The 22064-nt window shown below is 33.5% G+C and overlaps 1 protein-coding gene across 1 annotated transcript in view; it reads right to left on the reverse strand.

The window, feature by feature from the left end:
* Nucleotides 1-222: 222 nt before the first annotated feature.
* The window catches only part of ERp60 (disulfide-isomerase A3), a 95270-nt gene continuing 73428 nt past the window's right edge, over nt 223-22064 (reverse strand). The window contains exons 7-13 of the mRNA XM_090404500.1: nt 18441-18541; nt 17466-17658; nt 15929-16031; nt 10711-10839; nt 8787-8863; nt 6227-6284; nt 223-624 (exon numbers count right to left, since the gene is read on the reverse strand). Coding sequence (XP_090260626.1) covers nt 514-624; nt 6227-6284; nt 8787-8863; nt 10711-10839; nt 15929-16031; nt 17466-17658; nt 18441-18541 — 772 coding nt within the window. The 3' untranslated portion in view covers nt 223-513. The remainder of the gene's footprint in view (nt 625-6226; nt 6285-8786; nt 8864-10710; nt 10840-15928; nt 16032-17465; nt 17659-18440; nt 18542-22064) is intronic.

Raw genomic sequence — 22064 nt, forward strand, 5'->3', positions numbered from 1 at the left:
AAGTCATGACTATTCCAGTTGCACTGGGGACAGTGTGACCAAAATGTTTATCATACAGAAGGCTACTTTTCAAGAAGTTGAACTTTGAGTTAAGACAACATTCAAAATGTCAAACATATTCAAGTAGAAATTAATTCATCATAACCATCTTTAGCAGAGTTTCACATGTAACAACACTATGCTCCCATCCAAAATACAGAAATTTCTCATTAAAAATACGAGTCCAGTAACACGGAATTTTTAATACTTATTTTTTTTTACAACAAAAAGCTTTTCCAAAGAATGTTTTATACACCTATTTTCTTTCTAATGTATAAAGTTCTCGGTCCCTTGAAAATCAGCCTTGGATGACTATCAAAGCTTGGAGTTGGAGAATGTTCATTACCATCTTCCATTCTATTAAAAAACTTTCCCAATAAAGATGGTTTTTTTTCTTCTTTCTTTTTTTTTTTTAAAAAAAAGTCAAGTATGTGTTCCTCATAAAAACACCTACTCATAGGTGAAGCACAAGTTTTATAATTCTGTCTTTGTAGACTTCTTTTTCCCTTTCCTATCATACCCTTTGAGTTCATCAGTAGCTTGTTTGGAAATGTACTTGATGAAATCATTCAGTTCACGACCACCCTAGGAAGGAAAAAAAAAGTTTAGTAAAGGTTAGGAAATTAGAATGAAGTTTAAAGTAAAACAAAATATTTAAGTTAAAGTACTTGAAGAGATGTAAAATCATTTACGTTTACTATTTTCAGCTATTGCAATGTTTAGATATATGGCAAAGTCCTTTCCAAAACTGCCTACATTTTAACAAAAACATACAGGTAGTAAAAAATCTTCACAAAATTAGTCTAGCTGTTTGGATTTGTTTCATTCTGGCCAAATATTTGCAGAACAGAAGCTAAATGAGTCAAAATTCTATTACTCTGTGTAAACTATATATATATATATACATATACACACACACACACACACTGTTAGATCTGAAACAGGCAACCTCATTCTACATGACGTCACCATTCGAGTCTAACAGAAATTAACCATAATTTGAGCATACTTATCATTTAGCACAGTGTAACTATGTTTTGGGAGGAAATAACATCTTGCAAATTAAATTTCGAACTGTTTAAAATATAGTTAATGTATCTATATATCAAATGTAACTAAGTCAATAAAAGGGGGAATTGTAAGAGTAATTTTCAGTAATATTCTACACGAAAAGGAATGCTAACAATTTGGCAGGATGGGGCAAAGGTTACCCTAATGCTACAAGAGGAGCGCAAGCGCCTATGGGTGTTACATCTGAGAAAATATCATGATGCATGCATGTATCATGGCTATATTTAAATTTTCCATCTTCACTAAAAACTGTACTTAAACAGCTAAAATCTATGTTCCTGTCTGTTCATAGGCAACTTTAATGCTAAATTTAGCACTAAAGTTATAGTTCTTATTTAATTTAGAGAAGTTTGGAGACTTACTGGATGTGTTTAGGATTACATCATCTGCAGAGCAGACAGCTAAGTTTGATATCCCTGATACTAGTATCATATTTAATGCTATGCTATTTTCATAATGTGATCCATATAGATCAGTGTAGAATGTGTGCATCTTTGTCAGCTAAAATCAGCTAATGCCTTGTAGACAAGGCCTTTTATAACCCTACCTAGCATTTTTTTTATTTTGGGACAGAGTTGACAGTTCAATCTCCACCAGTAGCCAATCAAAGATAGCTGGCCAATGATTATTGCTAATTATAAACAGCAACCAATGAAGAGACATGCAAGCAAGTGCTTCCACCTCTTGGTACCCAACTCTAACAGGATATGTTACCATCTGAAATAATGTGGGTTCTACAGTGTATTTTCTTGAGTTTAAAAAACTTGCTTGCCAGTGCCAGATATAGACCAACACAGGAACCAGTTGAAGAAAGGCTTAGAAAAGTTCTTCCAGTCGGCAACCAAATGAACTTAAGTTTATCTTCAGCAGGCTTAGTGCAGAGGATGTAAGAGCCACTTCCACTGAGTTACACAGGCCTTGCATGTCTTGCACTTGATTTCCCACGCAATCATCTTATTTCTTTCAATTTTAACCACTATGTATTGCTTTGTATAATATTCCATTTACTACATAACTAATTTTTAATGTATGCTTTTTCAGACCTACAAACCTAAATACAGATCTTTATTCTATTACCACGATTTCTCACCTATTTCTCTTAAAGAGAATATCTGATCTTGCAACATTTGGCCTGAACTCAGCTTGTTCTCCAAAAGCACCTCCTTTCAGAGGTGTATAATGCTATGCATAATGGGAAGGACTACTACCTGGAAGATTGAATTAATACAAGTCATTTTCCCCATTATATATATATATATATATATATATATATATATATATATATATATAGTGAAAAGTTTATTGCCTCGTTATTAAAAACCCTCTACAGAGTGTAGTTGTAGAAAGTATTTTTCACATTATAATTTAAACTGTAATTTGTTAAGAAATTATATTCTTATTTAATCCTTTATCCAATTATAAACAAAATTTGAATGTGAAGTATCTTCATGAATGGAACTTATAGCTTGCCTTTGTAAATTATAACCAAGTGGAAGAAAAAAAAGTATACCACTATCCCTGATCCAGAGTATTTTAATAAGGTGATATACCTTTTTGACTATTTGTATACAGGAAATATGATTTCTGCATGAATTCAACCTTGGTATCCTTCTGGGTTTAGCTATCCCCTCAAATAAGACCTCAAAATTGAAAATAGTAAGACTTCTACCCATATTACACTTCACGTCTTTAAAGAGGGGTGAATTTGAATTATGGAATACTAAGGACTGATATGAAGTTATTAGTCTATATACAAGTACCCAAGTTGGGAAGATACTTTATGTGCAAATGAAGCTTGAATAAAGGATGTTTCTTGGCAAGCTTAATTTCAATACATCCATATTCTAGTTCAGATCATTTCAGAAGAGTTAGGGGTTACGAGTATTTTATTATATGACCACATTCAAGGTAGATAGATGTTATTCTATAATTTAACCTAGTGATGTTCAGATGCACCGAGTGATAGTTTCAAGTGAGTATTTCAACATGGTAAGTTTCATCATAACTGATGGACGCTTAGCAAATATTAAGCACAGAATGACAATATGAAATAATCGAATTTCTGATATGTACCCTCAACAGCATACATGATAATTATTGTAGTACTACATGAAAAAGTTACCCCATTGCTAACTTCTGATCAACAATTTCCCTCCAAATTAATCTGTTAAGATTCTAATATTATCAAATCTTATATTTTTTGTCTTTTAAAAGGTACTTTTTACCATGTCAATACATCTTTGTCTTTTCTTTGCCAACCTGAGAACACCCATCTTTCCTCTTCCATTCTATTAACACATTCCTGAATGCTAACAATTATTTCCTAATATCCTCATTTTTAATGTAATACTGCCAATGATGGCATCTGTTCACTCCAATAATCTTTCCCAGAACTCTCATACCAGGTCTCCAGTCTTCAAGTTTTTTTTTCCTAACCCAGCTCTAAGATCCATAAGCTAAAATTGGTTTGAACACTTTCTTGTATGCAACTAACATAGCGTTTTGACTAATTTCTTTCTTCTTCCATATAAATTTATTCAGCCAACTTCTACCTTACCAGCTTTACTAATTCTGTTGTTAATTCCATATTTAATTCATCTTCACTAAATACTGCTTCTACATGCTTAAATGTTTTACTTATTCTATATTTTCACCATTCAAGATCCAGTTCATGTTTTCAGTGTTTCTGCCTATTTTCATGGTCTTTGTATTTTTACTCCTGATTTTCATACAACAGTTATTCAAGATTCTCCTCCTAAAGGGAGGGAATCTTGGAGACGTGCTGGATTTAGTCATAAGTATAACATCTGCATAAAGTAAAGAGCTAAGATTAACACTGCCAATTTTGATAGATTTAATACCACTGTCCTTCATAATGTGATCCATATAAATAACAAATAATGGTGATAATGTGCACCCTTCTCACACACACCTGATTTTACCTCAAACCATCTTCCTGTAACTCCAAGTTTAACTGCTTACAGTTACAGGTTTACAGATTTTACAGTTAAAGACTTGCAGCTTGATATAAAGTCCCATTTACACCATATAACTGTAGTACTTTGAAGAGCTTTTCTCTTCCTGATTTTCATACAACAGTTATTCAAGATTCTCCTCCTAAAGGGAGGGAATCTTGGAGACGTGCTGGATTTAGTCATAAGTATAACATCTGCATAAAGTAAAGAGCTAAGATTAACACTGCCAATTTTGATAGATTTAATACCACTGTCCTTCATAATGTGATCCATATAAATAACAAATAATGGTGATAATGTGCACCCTTCTCACACACACCTGATTTTACCTCAAACCATCTTCCTGTAACTCCAAGTTTAACTGCTTACAGTTACAGGTTTACAGATTTTACAGTTAAAGACTTGCAGCTTGATATAAAGTCCCATTTACACCATATAACTGTAGTACTTTGAAGAGCTTTTCTCTTGGCACCTTGTCATATGCCTTTTCTAGATCAACAAAATTTAAATACGAATTGTTATATTCCCAAGATTTCTCAAATATTTCTCGATTGACAATCTATATTGGACCTGAATCCAGCTTGTTCTTCACCAAGCTTCCCTTCCACTATTTTTCTTAGTCATTTCTCAAGTATATTTACCAGGAACATTCAGTAGGAAAATACCTCTATAATTCTCAATGTTTTACCCCTTCCCCCATTTTTTTTTTGACGACTTTTTCTACTTGAAGTATGGATATATATATTCCTCACTGCATTCGTTTTGGAAGTTTTCCATCATGCTGACACTGCTCATTTGATTTAGTAGTACTTTCAGAGTAATTACCCCACACATCTTCAGTTTTCATGTTACCTTTATCACCTCTGATTCCTTTTATAGTACTCTTTCCTCTAAGTTTTTTTTTTTTTTTTTGTCAATAGCTGCTAGAATATTTTGCCACCTTCCTGGTATTATTTTCTATGTTCTTACCAAGGTCTTATGACTTGTTCAGCTAGTTTTACAAGTGCTTCACTTTCTTACATTTTTCTTTAAGAACACAACTGCCTTATTTGCTAGGAACTTTCAGTATGCTTTCTTTAACTTCTTGATTCTAAGAAGGAGGTCAGATTTTTCTATCTTTACAATCTCATCACATGCCTCTGACTGAATCAATGTTTTCTTCTTGTTTTCAAACTAATTTTTTCTTCAATGATGATTGTGTATTTCAGTTCACCTCTGAAGCTGCTCAATCTTCATTGGTTTGAAAACTTTCATTTCTTTTCAATATAAAATTCAATTTTATCCTGCTCAAAACTAAATAGTGATCACTTCCTATTTCAAATTTGATGCAATGTTTTCCCACTGGTTCAGTGGGAAAACATTGCATCAACTGTAACATAGTAAATGAGACTGATGTTGGTACATGGTGTTAGTAAATAATTCATGTCCCAAACAGAAATCCAGCATTTACCATTATTAGTTTTGCTCTTTCCTCCAAATCATCCATTTGTCTGGTATCCTTTTCTCCTCTGCTATTTAGATCTTCAACAAGGACAAACTTTCTTTTTCATTGAGCCAGCAGCATTCTAATGCCTGAAAAAATTCCTCAATTTCTTCCTTGGTAACCTTCTGTGGGACTATGAGAACAAATACGTCATTGTCCAGTTCTCCATTCTGATATTTGGTCACATCGCTCTACTTGATATTGCCTGTCATTCAAGATTATCTTATTTAGTGTTGAACACTATGGCTATTCTCTTTTCCCTGATTGTTATTGCCAGAATAAAACATTTTGTATTTGTTACTTAGAAACATTTCACCTGGTTTTGTTCTTTATGATGCCCATTATGTCAATCAGGCATTTAGCCAAACCTGCTAGTTCCATTTCTTTTCCATTGATGCTTCTGACGTTGAGAATAAGAATCTTGAACTCTGTTGAGTTGGTATGGAATTGAGGTAATGTAAAGTTAATATGAAATATTATGTCAAACAGGCAGTTAGCTAATCCTGCTAGTTCCATTTCTTTTCCTTCGATGTTGATAGTAAGAATCCTGAACTCTGTTGAGTTAAGTATGGAATTGTTAATGTAAAGTTAATATGAAATAATGCCATAAAGTTAATGTAAAGTTAACATGAAATAATGCCATAAATTTATTCTTTACCTGATACTGTTCAGGATTTGCTTTCTTCCCTTTAGGAGCCCAGTATAATGTGGGAAAACTGAAAGTAAAAAAAAAAAAAAAAAATTATCCAACTACAGAAAACCAACTTAAAATTTTAAATTTAAAGCACCTTTTAAGTCACTGCCACATAAATAATTCAGACACTATGGTATCTTACAAAACTATGTAGCATCAACATTTAATACAGCAAAATCAGCACATTGAGTCACTCTCAATGAAATAGTAATGGCCCAAAAGGTTTTCAATAATGGAATTTGTCATTTGCTATGACAAGTTTCCTTCAGAATGGCATTGATGCTATACATCCTCTCCTGGGATATTGGTCAATTAGTGAATTCATCATGAATTAACTGGTTTGAATTCTGGATGTTAATGAATTCATGCCAAGTTGTGTTCAAGTTTCTTAAACAAAAACTAACAGTTTTAAGTCTAACATTGAAACCTAGATGGTTTGTCATTTTATGTTCATCTTTATCAAATGAATGGATAATCAGCTGTTAAAAAAATTTACTAGTACTGATTAAAATCATTTACTACCTATCAAGCTGGTGTTTTAATGTTTTAGCAACCCAATTTTTTTTTTCAAAATCATTAAGAAAAATGCTAACAGTACTTTTTTATGTTCAGATTTAATGTAGAATGTTACCATCCAAATGTTAACCCAAAGTGCTCAATTTCTTATTTTCTATGCACTGCTTACGAATATGTGCAGCAAGTAGACCTAACAAAACCCTTGGTGGTAACAAAAAAATAAAAAAAATTCTCATCGACATTTATAGGTGCATTTATATTAAATACAGTCAGTGATCTCTTTTGCCATTACTCTTACGATGGTCATCCCATTAACACATTCACCTAATACCTCATTCCTGCAACTGATGGACCAGGATCAATGCTTTTTCCAAGGCTATTGCTGCTAAGAGTGAGAAGACCGAAAGGAATAACTTACAGTATCGTATAAGTGATACAACAGAAGAGCATGAGTTCACAGTATGCAAAATGTCTTAAGTGTACAAATTTTTTTTTTTTTTTTTTTTACTTTATATATTTTTATTTTGGTCTCGATACTGTTGTAGATAAATGCAGCTCTATTTTATAATTTATCAATAACTAAAAAATCTGAACTTAGTTCTGAATGAAATGCATCTTAGCACATATCAACTGACCTCTGTCAGAGAGATGTCTAGTTTATGGCATGATCACCTTTTACTATGATCTTCTTCAAAATAGTTCCCTTCTGAGTTAAGGCAGCTGCATATGATGCTGCCAACATTCAAAGCAATTCTACATATAATTTTCTGAAAGACTGTTGAGAATCTGTCGTTTTTGCTTTAAACATCTACTGACAAAAAATGGGTTCCTTTGAGCACTGACTTGATCTTGGGGAAGAGGTAGAAATTGCAGGGAGCCAGGTTTGGCAAATAAAAGTGGGTGTTCAAGCACAGTGATGTTCTGATTAGCAAAAACTGCTTCATAGACAAAGTGCTATGGGCTGGCACGTGGTCTTGGTGCAAAATTCAACCATTTCCTACTCTGCTATTTAGATCCTCAAGGACCAATTTTTCATTGTGTCAAGTTGCTTTCTCTAAAGCCTAAAAAAAATTTCTCCACTTCTACCTTAGTAGAACATTAGGCACAAATAAATCTCATTGTGCATTCCCCATTCTGATATTCACCCACATCACTCTACATTGCCTGCCATTCAAAAAGATTAACCTCTTATTTACTGTTGAATACTATAGCTGCTCCTTTTCCCCCTGATTGTTATTGCTTGAATATAATTTTTATTTATTGTTTAGATTTCACTTTTTTTTTTCTTTCCAGTCACTACTATTATATGTTCATCTGGTACTTATCCAAATGCCCAGCCAGCTTAATTTCTTTGCCTTTCAGGCTTCTTATGTTGATAGTACTGATCTTGAACTCTGGTGATGACTAGTTGGAGTGCGTTTTAGGATTTGTTCCAGTAGCCAACTTTTTGCTGTTTATCCTGGTTCCCTGGCAAAAAAACAATGTGGGGGGGGGGGCTTGTTTAACTGGGCAATGCCCCAGACAGCATGAAATCCTGTCATGTTGTACCATCATTTTATTTGTGGTTTACACCAATGAGAATTCGAAGTCTATATGTGAAATATTCACGATGGAGATTTGGGTAGATAGCTTCAGATTTTGCACATTCATTATCTTGGCAGCTAGTTAAGTTCATCTCCCACGATATGCATAAGAGTACATCAATATTAATAAACATTTATTTTACTTCACTATGCTCCACACCTATACAGTTATTTCAATTTTATTTAACCTTTAAGACTTCATATGCTTTCTTTTGAAAGTTATATTATACTACTCTTTGTATTCAAATTAGAATATAGATTACTTTCCAATCTTTCATTACCTGAATATTACCATATAGCAGTAAAAAAGCATAGGTCCCTAAATTAGTTGAACCAATTATAAATTATAAATTTTTATTTATAAAACAGCCATTATAAATTGATAGGCTTTTATATAAGTTATCTTGAAATGCCAAATTTCTTACCCATGCACTTCAAATGGAGGAGGAACATCATTTGCTGTTGCATCCATTTTAACAACAATTACATCTTCCCCTTGCATCTGAAATCAATATAAATAGTCCATAATTATGAACATTACAAGTGTGTGTGTACACATATATAAGACAACCAACACAAAACTCAAATTACAACCATTTCAGTTTTGCATACAAGTTTAAACAGCAAACAAAATCATTATAGAAAAGAAAATATATTAAAGTCAGATTGATATGTATAATTAAAAAAAGTTTAAAAGGCTAGCCTGGTTGACCAAATGGTCAGCATATCTGCTCTCCAACGAACAAGCTGCAGTTTGAATCCTACTGTGGACAATGGATGTTTGTGATTGACTACCATCTTTTCCTAAGGAGGAGACAAATTTCACTGCTTGGTCCGAGACCATTGCAGCACTTACTTGAGGCTATGCTAAGCCTCCATTAAGTTTTTTTTCTCCCACAGTTTGTCCACAGAAAGATCATTGAATTATATGAAAAATGAATAAAAAAATCATTAACCCACCCACCAAACCGACATACTTTGTAGGTTTACAAACCTTAGTGGGAAGTTGCATAAAAAATAGTGCAAGTGCAAATAACAGATCTAACATAGGTGTGCCATCACAATACAGACAGTGGTAGATAATTTCAGATTTAATGAAAGGAACACTTTGCTTCAAGAGCTTGGGGGGGGGAGCGGCATGTCTGGTTTGTACAATAGGATTCTCAGACTGATCAGCTCTTCGATGCGTGAATGGAATCGCAATTAAAACAGATTAAAAAAAAAAGAGTTGTAAAGTAATACTATTTTCAAAATGTTAAAGTTTGGACAACAAACTCATCTTCCACAGCCTTTCTTTAATCTTCCAATAAAAAATCTGCTTTCATCTACAAATAGTTGTGTATTAAAGTAATTTGAGTACTTTTCAATCCAGATAATGAATATTACAGTTTAAACTGCAGTAAATGTACCTTTAGCAGGGAGGAAAAGGTTACATGATCCAGTACAACTTCTACACAGACACCTCAGATTTTTAATTTTGTTCTACAGTTGGGATTATTCTGATGCAAAAAATTAGCTATTTTTAACTATTCTCTGATTCTAGAAGAGCTCTATGCAATTAAGAAGGAAATCTCGCAAGTGACAAAATACCAGGGTTACATTTGTTAGAGGTATTTAAATGAAAAGAAACTTTAGATGAGTTTTCTAGTGCATTATTAACACGTTCGCTGCCACACTCCTCGGGCATAGTTTATTACTGCACACCAAGCACTTTCACTTCAAGGTCAGTACAACTAATCTCGTAGCAGACTTATCAGACAGAATTTTGTTTCATACGCCAACTACAAGTAATCCCGTAGCGCATAAATTAAAATAAAAAAATAAATAACAGGAATCATTATTGTTCTGTGTGCCAGGAGAAACCACCATTGTGCATGGAAAATTGTTTTAAAGTGTACCAATTGTAATTTAATTTACAAATTATGGGTTAACTTGGGCATAGGAGGTCGGTAATCGACATACGAGAATATTCTTAGTTGGCTTGCGAGGCTCATATATCAACTAAGAGTATACTCATAGTTGGCAGCAAATGTGTTAAATATAATTTTTAAAAACAAATATCCTTTATTTTTCACAATCACAACTTTTTTTTTTTTTATCTGAAAAAATCAAGATTATGCAGCGAGCTAATGTGAAGTGCTATCTCCAACTTATGTTCAGTTAATAAGCATTTTAAACAACTTCAATAAGGAAATGAACCTGGGCAATGTTTAATCTGGCTTTTGTCTATAAATATAGCAGCAAACTGAGGCTACTCAAGTCCTATAATTTCAAAAATTCCAAAGTCAAGTAACTTTCTTGTATCACCTGAAAACAAAAATTATATATTTGGACTGAATCAAATCTTACCTCATTTCCTAATTCTTCATATATTGGTGCTAGCTTTTTACAGTGACCACACCAAGGAGCATAAAATTCAATTAACACATCTTTATCATTCTCTATAACCAATTCCTGAAAGTTCTCAGCAACAGCAACCTATTCAAGAAGCAAGATGCTATGTATTTCTTCATTTAAATAAATGTCTTTAAAATAATGGCACTAGGTGTTATCTTATAAGCACCATACCTTAATTTTAAAAAAGGATGATATTACTTGAATTTTAAAAATGAAAAAATCTTAAGCAACCTCTTAAAAATTATGACTAAAGAATTACTTAAATTCCATTTTACAAAAAAGTTTTAAGAAACAAAAGATGTCATTCAGGAGGAATTGCAACAAATAAGTAGGATTAGCATGCATAAGGTTTGTTTTCTATTCCTTTTGTCACAGATGAGTTTAATGGTCTGCATGTAACTGAGAAAGTGCTTTTCATCTTTGGCCATAATGCAAATCAATTATCTGATTTAGAAAATTTAAACTGCTTATGAATTATCATAGCAAGGAAACTTAACATTGAAATGCTATGTAATAGTTTCTGTAGTTAAATAAGCAGGTGATGGTTTATCACTAACACCAAGAATATGGTAAAACTGCAGTGTGAAAATCTTTAGTACACCTCTTTCAGATCCAAGATCCAGAAGATGGACAAATTCCTCCCTTTCTCAACTGAGATCAAGAACAAGAGACTGAGACGACTGGAGGAGGCTAGCAAAGAGTATCACCTACCAGTCACGAATGACCCAACGGTTCATTTAGGACTTATGGGAGAAGATCCAAGATTAGTTTAATGTAATATCTCCCTCCTGAAGAATTCATGCAGTCTCAACAAAATAGAAAAATAAACTACATTACACATCAAGATAACTGTAGCCAGCAGTAGTTAACTATCACACAGGTGATTCACAGAAATGAAAAATAGTATTTGATGTGATAACCGAAGACCAGTCACAACAGTAGTGTGAGGATAAGGTCCAGATTTAATTATAACATAAGAAATTATGATGTTTGGCTGTCTAATTAGATGACAACTTTGTCAGGAAAAGTAGCAGAAATCACACAAAAAGATCTGAGCACTGTATGGCATGTGCTGATTGTTCCATGAAGCCTGAGTAATGGCATAACAAATGTCATGTTACATGACAAAGATTTCAAGATGTCATGAAATATGAGGCATTTGTTTCTGTTTAAAGTACCATTTGAATGAATCGCTTCAGAAGACTCTACAAATGTTCTAGCAAAAGTGTCACCTGTGTATGGCACGGAAGCAGACAGCAAGTCCATGAAGAGCACAGTGAGACCACTTATGTGTTCTTAGATTTAAAATTACTCCCCATCAGAGCATGGTAAAGCTTGCCATAAGAACATGGGATCCTATATACTAAGTTATTTTACCAATGGAACATTTTGTCTTTAGTTAAACATATATAGGAAATTTTGCAAGATGTTGAAAGTTTTAAAGGTGATTCAGTTGTGAATTGTTGAATGCACTACTGTCTTTCCACTCTATGTAAGGTAGAGAAATGGTGCTGTTGAAATTTCTGACAATGCATGAGCTGGTTTATTGGAAAATGATCTTCAATTGTCTTTTAGAAGGAATTGGTTGAACAAGAATCAAAGATTGATTTAAAAGAGAAAAAAAAAAAATCTTTAAAGCCAATTTTTAAGCTTTCATGATATTTAGCTTTTGTTGAGGATGGTGAAATGAGCCAACATGTAGATAGCTCCATGTGGGATGAATTTCACAAAGAAAAAAGTCTGCCTCTGCCACTTTTTGTTTTAAGGATAAAAAAGGGTTAATTTTTAATTTCTAATATTAATTTAGGATTCAATAAAAGCAAGTCAAACAGAACCCTGTGACACCACTGGTGACCTGCCTCTAATATGAAACATTGGCAGTCTTATGTGTATCTCTATGCAAGATCTCAAATACCTTTAAGTCCACAACATGACAACCATTTCCCCTATTTAAATTTGCTGTCTATAGGATTAGTCTTAGCTTCCTGAATCCTGGCCTAACTTTTCCAGTTTATTAACCTACATTAATGATTAATCTATAATTTTCTATTTCTGTTTTGGAACTCCATATGTAAATTGAAGTACCTTGCCACCTTTTTACTTCCACATTCTCTTAATACACTAGAAGTTCCTTTTAATTCCATAGTAAAAAAGGTGTCCTAAAATTACTTTTAAGACTTTAATCCAGTATAAAAAAAATTCATCCAGGAGATGTGGAAATACTGGGGATATCCCATTTCATAAGGAACTCCTTAATCTCCCTTCCAACAGTTATATAATGGATCCACAGGAAAAAACAGTGTACTGAATAGTTTATTTAAACAAAATCCTGATACCCAGGTCCAACAAAGGCTTAGAACTTGTTACAACAGATCACTTATCAAGACAACCACATGGCTTGGTATAAAAAGTCCATGAAAACCAGAAGTGCAAAAACACAAGAAAGGTGATCTCAAACATCTGAAGAAAATGTAGAGCATATATGAGTGGCTTTTGTTCAAAGTCCATGCAAGTTGACATGAGCTGCATTATGAGTTAGTTGCCTTGTTCAATAGTGCATGATATCTTGTGAAAATATTTGAAGTTGCAACACTTGCAAGAGATTGCTTTGTTAGACTTGTGTATCAGATTTCATTTGAATGAAACCACTCAGCACACTATGCTTTCACTTGTTGATTTATTGACTGAGGAGAGGAATGAAGATCTGGAGGATAAAAAAGAAAACTTATCAAACCACCATGAGTTACCCAGTATTAATACACCCTGGTTAACTTTTTATATCAGATAAATGTTGTAAAGATAATTCTTGGATATCCCACATTACAAAACACATGAATACATTAAATTCCATCAGTTCACCTACCCATACTTGGGATGCATTTGCACCTAAATAACTGCAAAACGGTTCACCAATTCAACTCCCTCCCCCACCAAACACACCTTTTTTCATTCATTAAAGTAATCCTTGCATATTCATTCCTCTTACCACAACAGAAAAAGTAGGACTTCCTCTTGATCAATTTCTCTCATATTATCTTTCACCATTTTAGTTGACTTTGTCTAGGCTTTATGCTGCGAATATGTATCACATTTCTTCACTGTTTTTTTGCAGTTGCTCAACACCCATACCTGCCGGAGGTAGATAAATAGCGAGACCAAATTGCACTTCTTATCCAGATTTAGTTAGACAGCTTAGCTATCCAGATGGCCTCTATTTTATGCTATGCTCAAATATATTAAACTTCCATGACACTAACTGGATCCCTTAAGTTCTAGTTTTTAGATGTTTATCAACACTTTTCTAAAACGTTTTACATTCTGCCTCCATAACTAAGTCAGACTAATAAAATATAACCAACATCAGAAATCCCTCTCTCCCTTGTCTGTTAAGCTTTTAGCTTGACTATGCTTAAATTACAACTTCCTAACCCCTTAGGTTCAGAGGCACCTTACACTTTATAATAACCACTACATTCCATTTTCTGACCATTCCTATACCCTCAACTTGCTTGTCTCTAGGATATGTACTGCACACCTCTGTAGATCCGATAGTCGATACTCATTTCTGTATTGAATAGGCTCATTGTTGTAAATTAAATATTTCCAGGATGTCAGTTCATCTTTTGGCAGAATGTAATAAATAACCTTCAGCTAGATCAGAAATATATATATACACATACACACATACACATTCACAGCAAACAGTCAAAAAGTAATGTTAGTTTACATACGTTAATTTGTGCAACAAGTATCTGACCAATATTTTCAGCACATTTCATTGGCATATTACTATGAATCGGCTAAAATAGATGTAGTCCAGCGTTAAAATATTTATACGAATTTACTTGATAAATATCCAGTGGAATCTGATTAGATTGTTGAGAGACAAATTCTTTGTGAAGAAAAACTTATCCATATTGGATGGTCTGGCAATGTAATAATGATGGTTCATTTGTTTTAGCAGACTAAGAACAGGTGATAAGAATGCAGTTACTGTTTGGTTACCTGATGGCAGAGAGGATCCAACTATTGCAGTACTGTTTTAGATCTATGTCCCATGATCTTGTTTTGACTGAATAAGAGCACAGCAAAAATGAAGAAAAGAACAGTCTTTTTTCATTTAAGATCTTTTCTTCAAACTCCTCTTTAACAAGGTAGGAGAATTAAAGAGTACCGAATATCTTTTGCACCCTACCTTTCAATTGGCATTAGGTAGGATAGAAATGTTAAAAAATTTTCACTGAAGAAGTTTCAAACTCTGTTGCAAATTGAACTGGTATTTGCTTATCCTTTAGGTCTGGTCAAGATGAAGACTAGATTTGAGACAAAGTAAAACAGTCTGTGGTAGAACTGTGACACTAGGTTTTTATTTTTTAATAGCTTTTCAGCTTTAAGTCTGCGATGCCTATCTAAGCTACTGATCCAAACAATATTCTATCCCTCTTTGCTAATTCAGCATACCACCTAAATGTGGAATGTCATATCCCGAAGTAAAAATTTTTATGGTCTTCTATTTTGAATCCAGATACATAGTACACAATATATTATGCCTACCCAATATGCAAAACAATGAATAGAATAATTTTGTGTCCTGCTCCATGAGGATGTTGGTATGCAACTGAAAGATCATTTCACATCTTTACAAAAATCTTAAGTGAATTCCACAGTCTCAATGCCTAATCATGAGTCTTGTAATCTTCCTTGCATAACAGTAAGGCCTATTACAAGATTTTGAAAACTACCTCATGTAAGGAAAAATTACAATTTATCGATTTTATATGTTTTACTCACTGTAACATGAGCATCATTCAGGAAGAGTAAAAATGGTCACGATGTTCCAAATAGTAACAATGAGTCAAACAGTACGAGTATACTTTCACATCTTTATTACAGCCAAGTGAACAGGAGAAAAAAAAAACATTAGCATTCCCCAGACTATCTAAATGTTGTGACCAATTCTTTCACTCTCTCCTTGAATGATGCTTAAGCACGATATAACAATTAATTTTCTTTAGATATATTAAACCAATTTTTTCAATTATTATGTTTACCACATTTCTATAAAACATCTAGTAAGGCCTATTTTTATATAATATTGTATTACCAAACCAAAGTAACTACATGCAGACAAATCCACTTATATTTTGAAAACCAAAAACAAGAAAGTTACCTTTACAGGACCATCATTGCTTTCTGGAATAGGTTCTGACTTCAAATGAGGTTCCAAGTTACCAGCCAAATAGTCTTGAATGAATTTTTCAAGGTTTTCCATACTATAATTAAAGCAAAACATTTGTTTAGAATATAAAGCAGATGCCAAAGCCTAATGTGTTGCTATTTTAATAAATTAAAACTAAAAATTATACAAAGCTATTATGCATATGAGGGTTTCAGAAATTACCCATAAGCCATGTTTTATAAGCTTAATTTTTCACTTCAAGCAGTTTAATCCCTCAACAACAAAGTGCATTTACTGGCAAAATACTGATTGGATTGTTAAAAGATGATCATGAGATAAGCAATATTTGCAAGCTTTATGTTCTCTGCCCAGCTGGCATGCTATGCAGAAATTTCTGCTTTTTGTAAAGCGCGTGGATCAAATCAGATGAATAACTGATTCAAATCAAATAAGCAATGTAGCACCACTTTTGTTCCATCAGCCTCAAGTTTCCTTCAACATTTATTCAACAGCTAAATGGAGCATTTAGATCCAATGCTATCAGTAGGTTTCTCCATCTGATGTAATGTGTTTATTCAGCTCTCTGGAGTCTTTACAAGATCCGTCCATCATATTTGGGATCAACCAGTGAAATGGGGTCTTTTGTCAATTTTATGTGTAAGTACTTGCTCGATTAACTGATCTGCTCTCCAAACATGATTAAACTCAATTCTCTTATAAATGATTGAATGTTGGATCTTTGAACAGGCTTCTTAGTTCATGTCTTGTTCAAACAGTTGATGTATGAACAAGATGATGGTCCAGAAGTTTCTCAGTACTTTCAGATCTCCTTTCATTTTTTTTGAATGGATATTCTAGACTTAGAGTTACAAAATGTCAGCCATTAGCCTTCAATTCTATTTCTTTATGCATATCATTATAGATGTTGATTTAGTAAAAATTACCTGCTCAAAGATATAATTAACCAAGTTGGGTCAGTTTTGATGGGTCCCTAAAACATTTATTTCAGGGACCCATCAAGTATTTAATATGTATTTAGTGTTTTCTTTTGGTAATTAAATTTTCTCTGTTAGTATTTGAATGCAGTTCACTTCCTCTTAAGTATCCCACTGCATTTGAAGAACCTTGTTTTGAGTTCTCTCACAGGCTTTTACTAGTTTAATGTGGAAGAGAAGGATTTAAAAAAAATCAAAAACAGCCTAAGCAGACCGAAATTATTAGGTGCAACCCCCATCCAGTTTTTGAAATGGAACACATTTCACATTAATATCAATTTTGTAGTTTTGCAAGTTAGTTGAAGTTAATTAAATGTTAAGACAACGCTATAGCAAGATCTTATGAACTATTGAAATACTATATCCTAATAACTGAAGTTTGATAATTCATTTCCATTATTTGGAATATAACTAAAAATAGTACTACTGCCTGGTTGGAATATTTAAGTAATTCATGACAAAGTATATCACAACTAAATATTTGCTATATTAATTTGTGCATACATGAAATGCTGAATACTGAAATTCATTACCTAAACTCATCTTTCATGTTAAACTTCTGCTGCTTCTCATTACGTACTCCAACAATTGGCTTGTCACCACTTACAGAGAGCCCATAATCTTCTACCTCAGCAGAGAACTTTTCTTTATTAGAAATAGCAAAATTCAGTTTACCTTTGTAGCTTTGTGCAACTTTCATAATTCTGTTTCTCCAGTAATTAGTTCCTAAAAAAAAAAAAAAAAAATAGTGATATGATCCCTGCAAATGAAGATTTACTAGGTTATTTCAAATTAACTATAGTTCAGGTTTTATTCATATGTAAATAAAACCCAAAACAAGGCCATATTGCACTGCAGTTGCAGTTTAAGCAACATATTTGAAGTTGTACAAGATAGTTTTTTTTAATAAGCTGAACTCATTTAGGAGAAAACAAGGACTTAAGGACAATTCATATGGACTGACTTGCCAACAAGGAAAGATCAAGCCTCTGAATTTAGGTGGTCCAAAAGTGATTACAATGCGTTGATAATGTTGGAGTCTTGACAGGTAAGATTTATTTGGAGGAAAATTGTAGATAGGAAGTTAGTAATGATGTAATTTTTTCATGTAGTACTATCATATTTTGTACACCCCTTGCGGTTACATGGCAGGAATTTGATGATAAGTATTTGGTAATTATTATTTTGTTGCTAATAACATTAAAGCAGTATTGTAAAATGGTGCCAAAACCAAACCTTGCAAGAACAATACAGCAATAATGAGGTCTTATGTGTTTGGTTAGGTGAGCTTGCATTTTCAGATAAAACTTGTAGTTTTAAGCTTTATTAATGAACTCATCTTTAGGTTTAAATTTCAAAAAATGGCACTTTCCGATGTACGTAATATGCTATTTAATGGTTCAGTCCAGCTTAGAGAATGTAATGAAAAAAAATCATTAAGTTCTTCACTATACAAATCTTAAGGAAAATAAAACTTGAATTGATTATCTGAAACTAATTGCACATACCTTTAGCATTCTTGACATAATCAACATCGTAATATGCTACAAGAAGTGGGGCCTGGAAATCATTATAATTATCATGGGTCCTAAGGCCAACCAATCCATGGCTGTAATAAATTGTGATGAGTAAGAAAAATTGTTAAAATTATAGAACAAATGTGGATGGTAGTTTAGAAAATTAAAAAAAAAAGCAGCATATTTGTGAAAGAGGAAAAAAAATCTGCTCTTGATGATTAATCAATTCCAGAATATGTAACTTCAAAATAGTTATATCCACAAAGTAAATATTAATCCTTATGATTTTTTTTTTTAAGACCAGTAGAACTGGAATAAATATGACCATGAATATAAACATGACCATTTTTGTTTAGTGAAGAGGAAAGTTTAAATTTAGACATTAATTTCAGCATGTTATGCTGGAATTAATCAACCACATTACACCATTTCCTCTTAAATGTATTCTGGATACAGAATTTGTTATTTATGTTATGTGCAAGATGCTACTGATATATAAGTTATTATTCAGTTACTACCTAAGCCTGTTATTATTTCAATTTAGTGTACATTAACATAATTGAATTTTAAATAATCCTTCAATGGATGCTTAAGGTCAAAGCTGTATAACTGCGAGGAGACTTCCACATAGCCTTTAAAGGAATGTGGAGAACCGACTAGTGCTTCTGACTTAATGTCAAATCCTCACCTTCTCGTGGTGCACCCTGTTAGGTATCTACCTGGATACTGAACAAACGAGGATGGGCTAGCAATTTGGGATTTAGCCAACCAAATTGTATTCTTATTGGTTAAACCAAAATAAAAAAAATGGTACGATATGACAAAATTTCGTACCGGCTGGGGCGTGCCCAGTTAAACAAGGTCCCCCGTTGTTTTCGCCAGGAAAAAAGGACGATCAGCGAAAAGTCAGCTACTGGAACAAATCCTAAAACACACCAACTCAATATCAACAGAATTGAAGATCGGTACTATCAACATAAAAAGCCTGAATGGCAAAGAAATGGAGCTAGCTGAGGAATTAGAATAAGTACCAGATCAACATAGACGGGACTGAAACAAAAAAGACCAAAACTGGTGTGATCTCTGAGCAATAAATACAAAATGTTATATTCAAGCAATGACAATCAAAGAAAAGAAGGAATAGCCATAGTATTCAACACTAAATATGAGGCTAATCTTGCATGACAGGAAATTTCAAGTAGTGATGTGGGCAAATATCAGAATGGTGAACTTGACAATGAGACTATTTGTGCATATGGTCCCACACAAGGCTCTACTAATGTAGAAGTGGAGGAATTTTTTTGTGGCTCTAGAGAAAGCTACTGACATAATGAAAAAGGAAAAGTTGGTCCTTGTTAGGAATCTAAATGGCAGAGTAGGAAGTGATTGTCAAACATACAAAAATATTTTGGGAAAATTTGGAGAAAAGAACAAAGCTAATAATAATGGCAAATACCTGTTGGATTTCTGCTCAGGACATGGACTGGTTATTACTAACACCATTTCCAACATAAAAATGTGCACAAATTCACATGGAGAGAACATGCAAGGAATAAGAAATGTCTCATTGACTATATTATTGTTGATAGTGATGTTTTTTCTCTGGTGCAGGACACTAGAATGTCTAGAGGATTTGAAATTGGAAGTGATCATCATTTAGTCTTAAGCAGGATAAAATTGAATTTCATATTGAAAAGAACATGCAAGTTTTAAAACAAATAAAAGTTGAGCAGCTCTCAGATGTGAACTGTAGACTAAAATATACGAACATTATTCAAGAAAAAATGAAAGAATTTGAGAACAGAAATCAAACCTTGGAGATTAAGTGGCAAGTTCTGAAGAAAACATCGATTGATTCTGCCAGTGAGGCATGTGGTGAGGTTGTCTGCAAGGATAGAAAAATCAAAACTCCCTGGTGGACACAGAAAGTGAAAGGCAGTGAAGGAAAAGAAAAAAAGCATATGAAAAGATCCTGGCAAATAAGTCAGCTTGTGCTCTTAGAGAATACAGAGAGCAATGTCAGAAAGCTAAACAGTGTAAAACCTAAACAAAAGTCATGGGAAGACTTTGTTAAGAACATAGAAAATAAAAAATATCAAGAAGATGGCAAGATATTCTGGAGGTTGTTGAAGAAGCTCAGAAATAAAGGAGAGTGCTGTAAAAGAATTAGAGATGACAAAGGTGATATGAAAACTGGAGAAAAAGATATCCTTGAAGTATTGAGTAATTACTTCAAAAAGTTGGTAAATGAAACCAGCAGTGATGACAGCACAGTGATAAAAAACACTGACCAGGCATGCAATCAGAAATACATATCTATACTTGAAGTAGAAAAAGCTATCAAAGGCTTGAAATGTGGAAAGGCAGCAGGAGTAGATGATATTCGACCAGAGATGCTGAAGTATGGTGGTATAAAAATCTTACAGTGGCTGCACTGTATAGTTCAGAAGACCTGGACAGAGGGACGAATTCCTGATGATTGGAGTAGAGCTCTCATAGTACCCATATATAAAAAGGGAAATAAGACTGAATGTGAGAATTACAGGAGTATTTCCCTACGAGTGTTCCTGGCAAGATTTATGCTAGCATACTTGAGAAGCAAGCTGGATTCATGTCAAATAGAGGCTGTATTTTAATTTATTTTTTGCTGCTGTTTAAATACGACTGTCAGCATGGCACCAATGTATGGATAACCATTATGACAAAGACCATATTATCAGGCAATGTAAATTTGTACAATTTTATTCAGTGCAGTGTGTGTAAAATGTATTTGTCGAGAAAATTAAAGGATATATAGAAAGAAATTGAAGCCAGAGAGAGAGAGAGAGATTAAGTTTAATTAAGAAAATGATGGTATTGTTTGAACGTGCAGCTGTGGAAACAAAATGAAATGGACAATAAAGAAATTGCACACTTGAATGTTCATTTATAGGAGACAAAGCACGAAATTGAAAAATTGCAGAAGCAATAGGAGATTAGTGGGACTAATCTCCTGATGGGATTTGAAGCAGGTGGTCCAAAGGAATAAAGACAGACTGAACAACAAAAAAAATTAAGAAAATTATATACAGAGATTCAGTGCTCACGGAGAGTACCCAATGAAAGTGTGAAAAAAAGTAGTGTTTTCTGAGTGCAAAATTCACGATATTAGCCATTGCATTCAGATGCAAAAAGGCAAGTCCAAGGAAATGATTGTCTTGGTTGGTATAAATGATTTCAGAGGCAAGAAGTATCATCTAGAGCACATATGGGCAACCCCCAGCAGGAACCAGCCCTAATCTATTTCAGTGAAATGGTCTGATTCATGGTGGGAGAAAACATGGTGTGTTCTACAACTCATTAAGCTGATGTCATATGACTTGCACAAAACACTGTTTTCTCCAACCAAGGTCTCTTTCTCACTTTGACTAGCGGCGTGTGTGAACGTGTTACGTGTCAGTTCGGTACTTGCGTTGGTGTTGTGCTTTGTTCAGTGCCTGCATTGATGTTATGTTCTGTTCAGTGCCTACGGTGTAGGACAGTTTTGAATATCGCTTATAAATTTGGGACAATGTCAGAGGTTATTGAAAATAAAAAATGTAGATGCAGAGAATAGTCAATTTCAAGACAACTGGA

Source organism: Typopeltis vanoorti, chromosome 14, assembly GCF_054136105.1.
Source record: "Typopeltis vanoorti isolate ZY-2024b chromosome 14, IOZ_Tvanoo_1.0, whole genome shotgun sequence".
In the NCBI taxonomy this organism is placed as follows: Eukaryota; Metazoa; Arthropoda; class Arachnida; order Uropygi; family Thelyphonidae; genus Typopeltis; species Typopeltis vanoorti.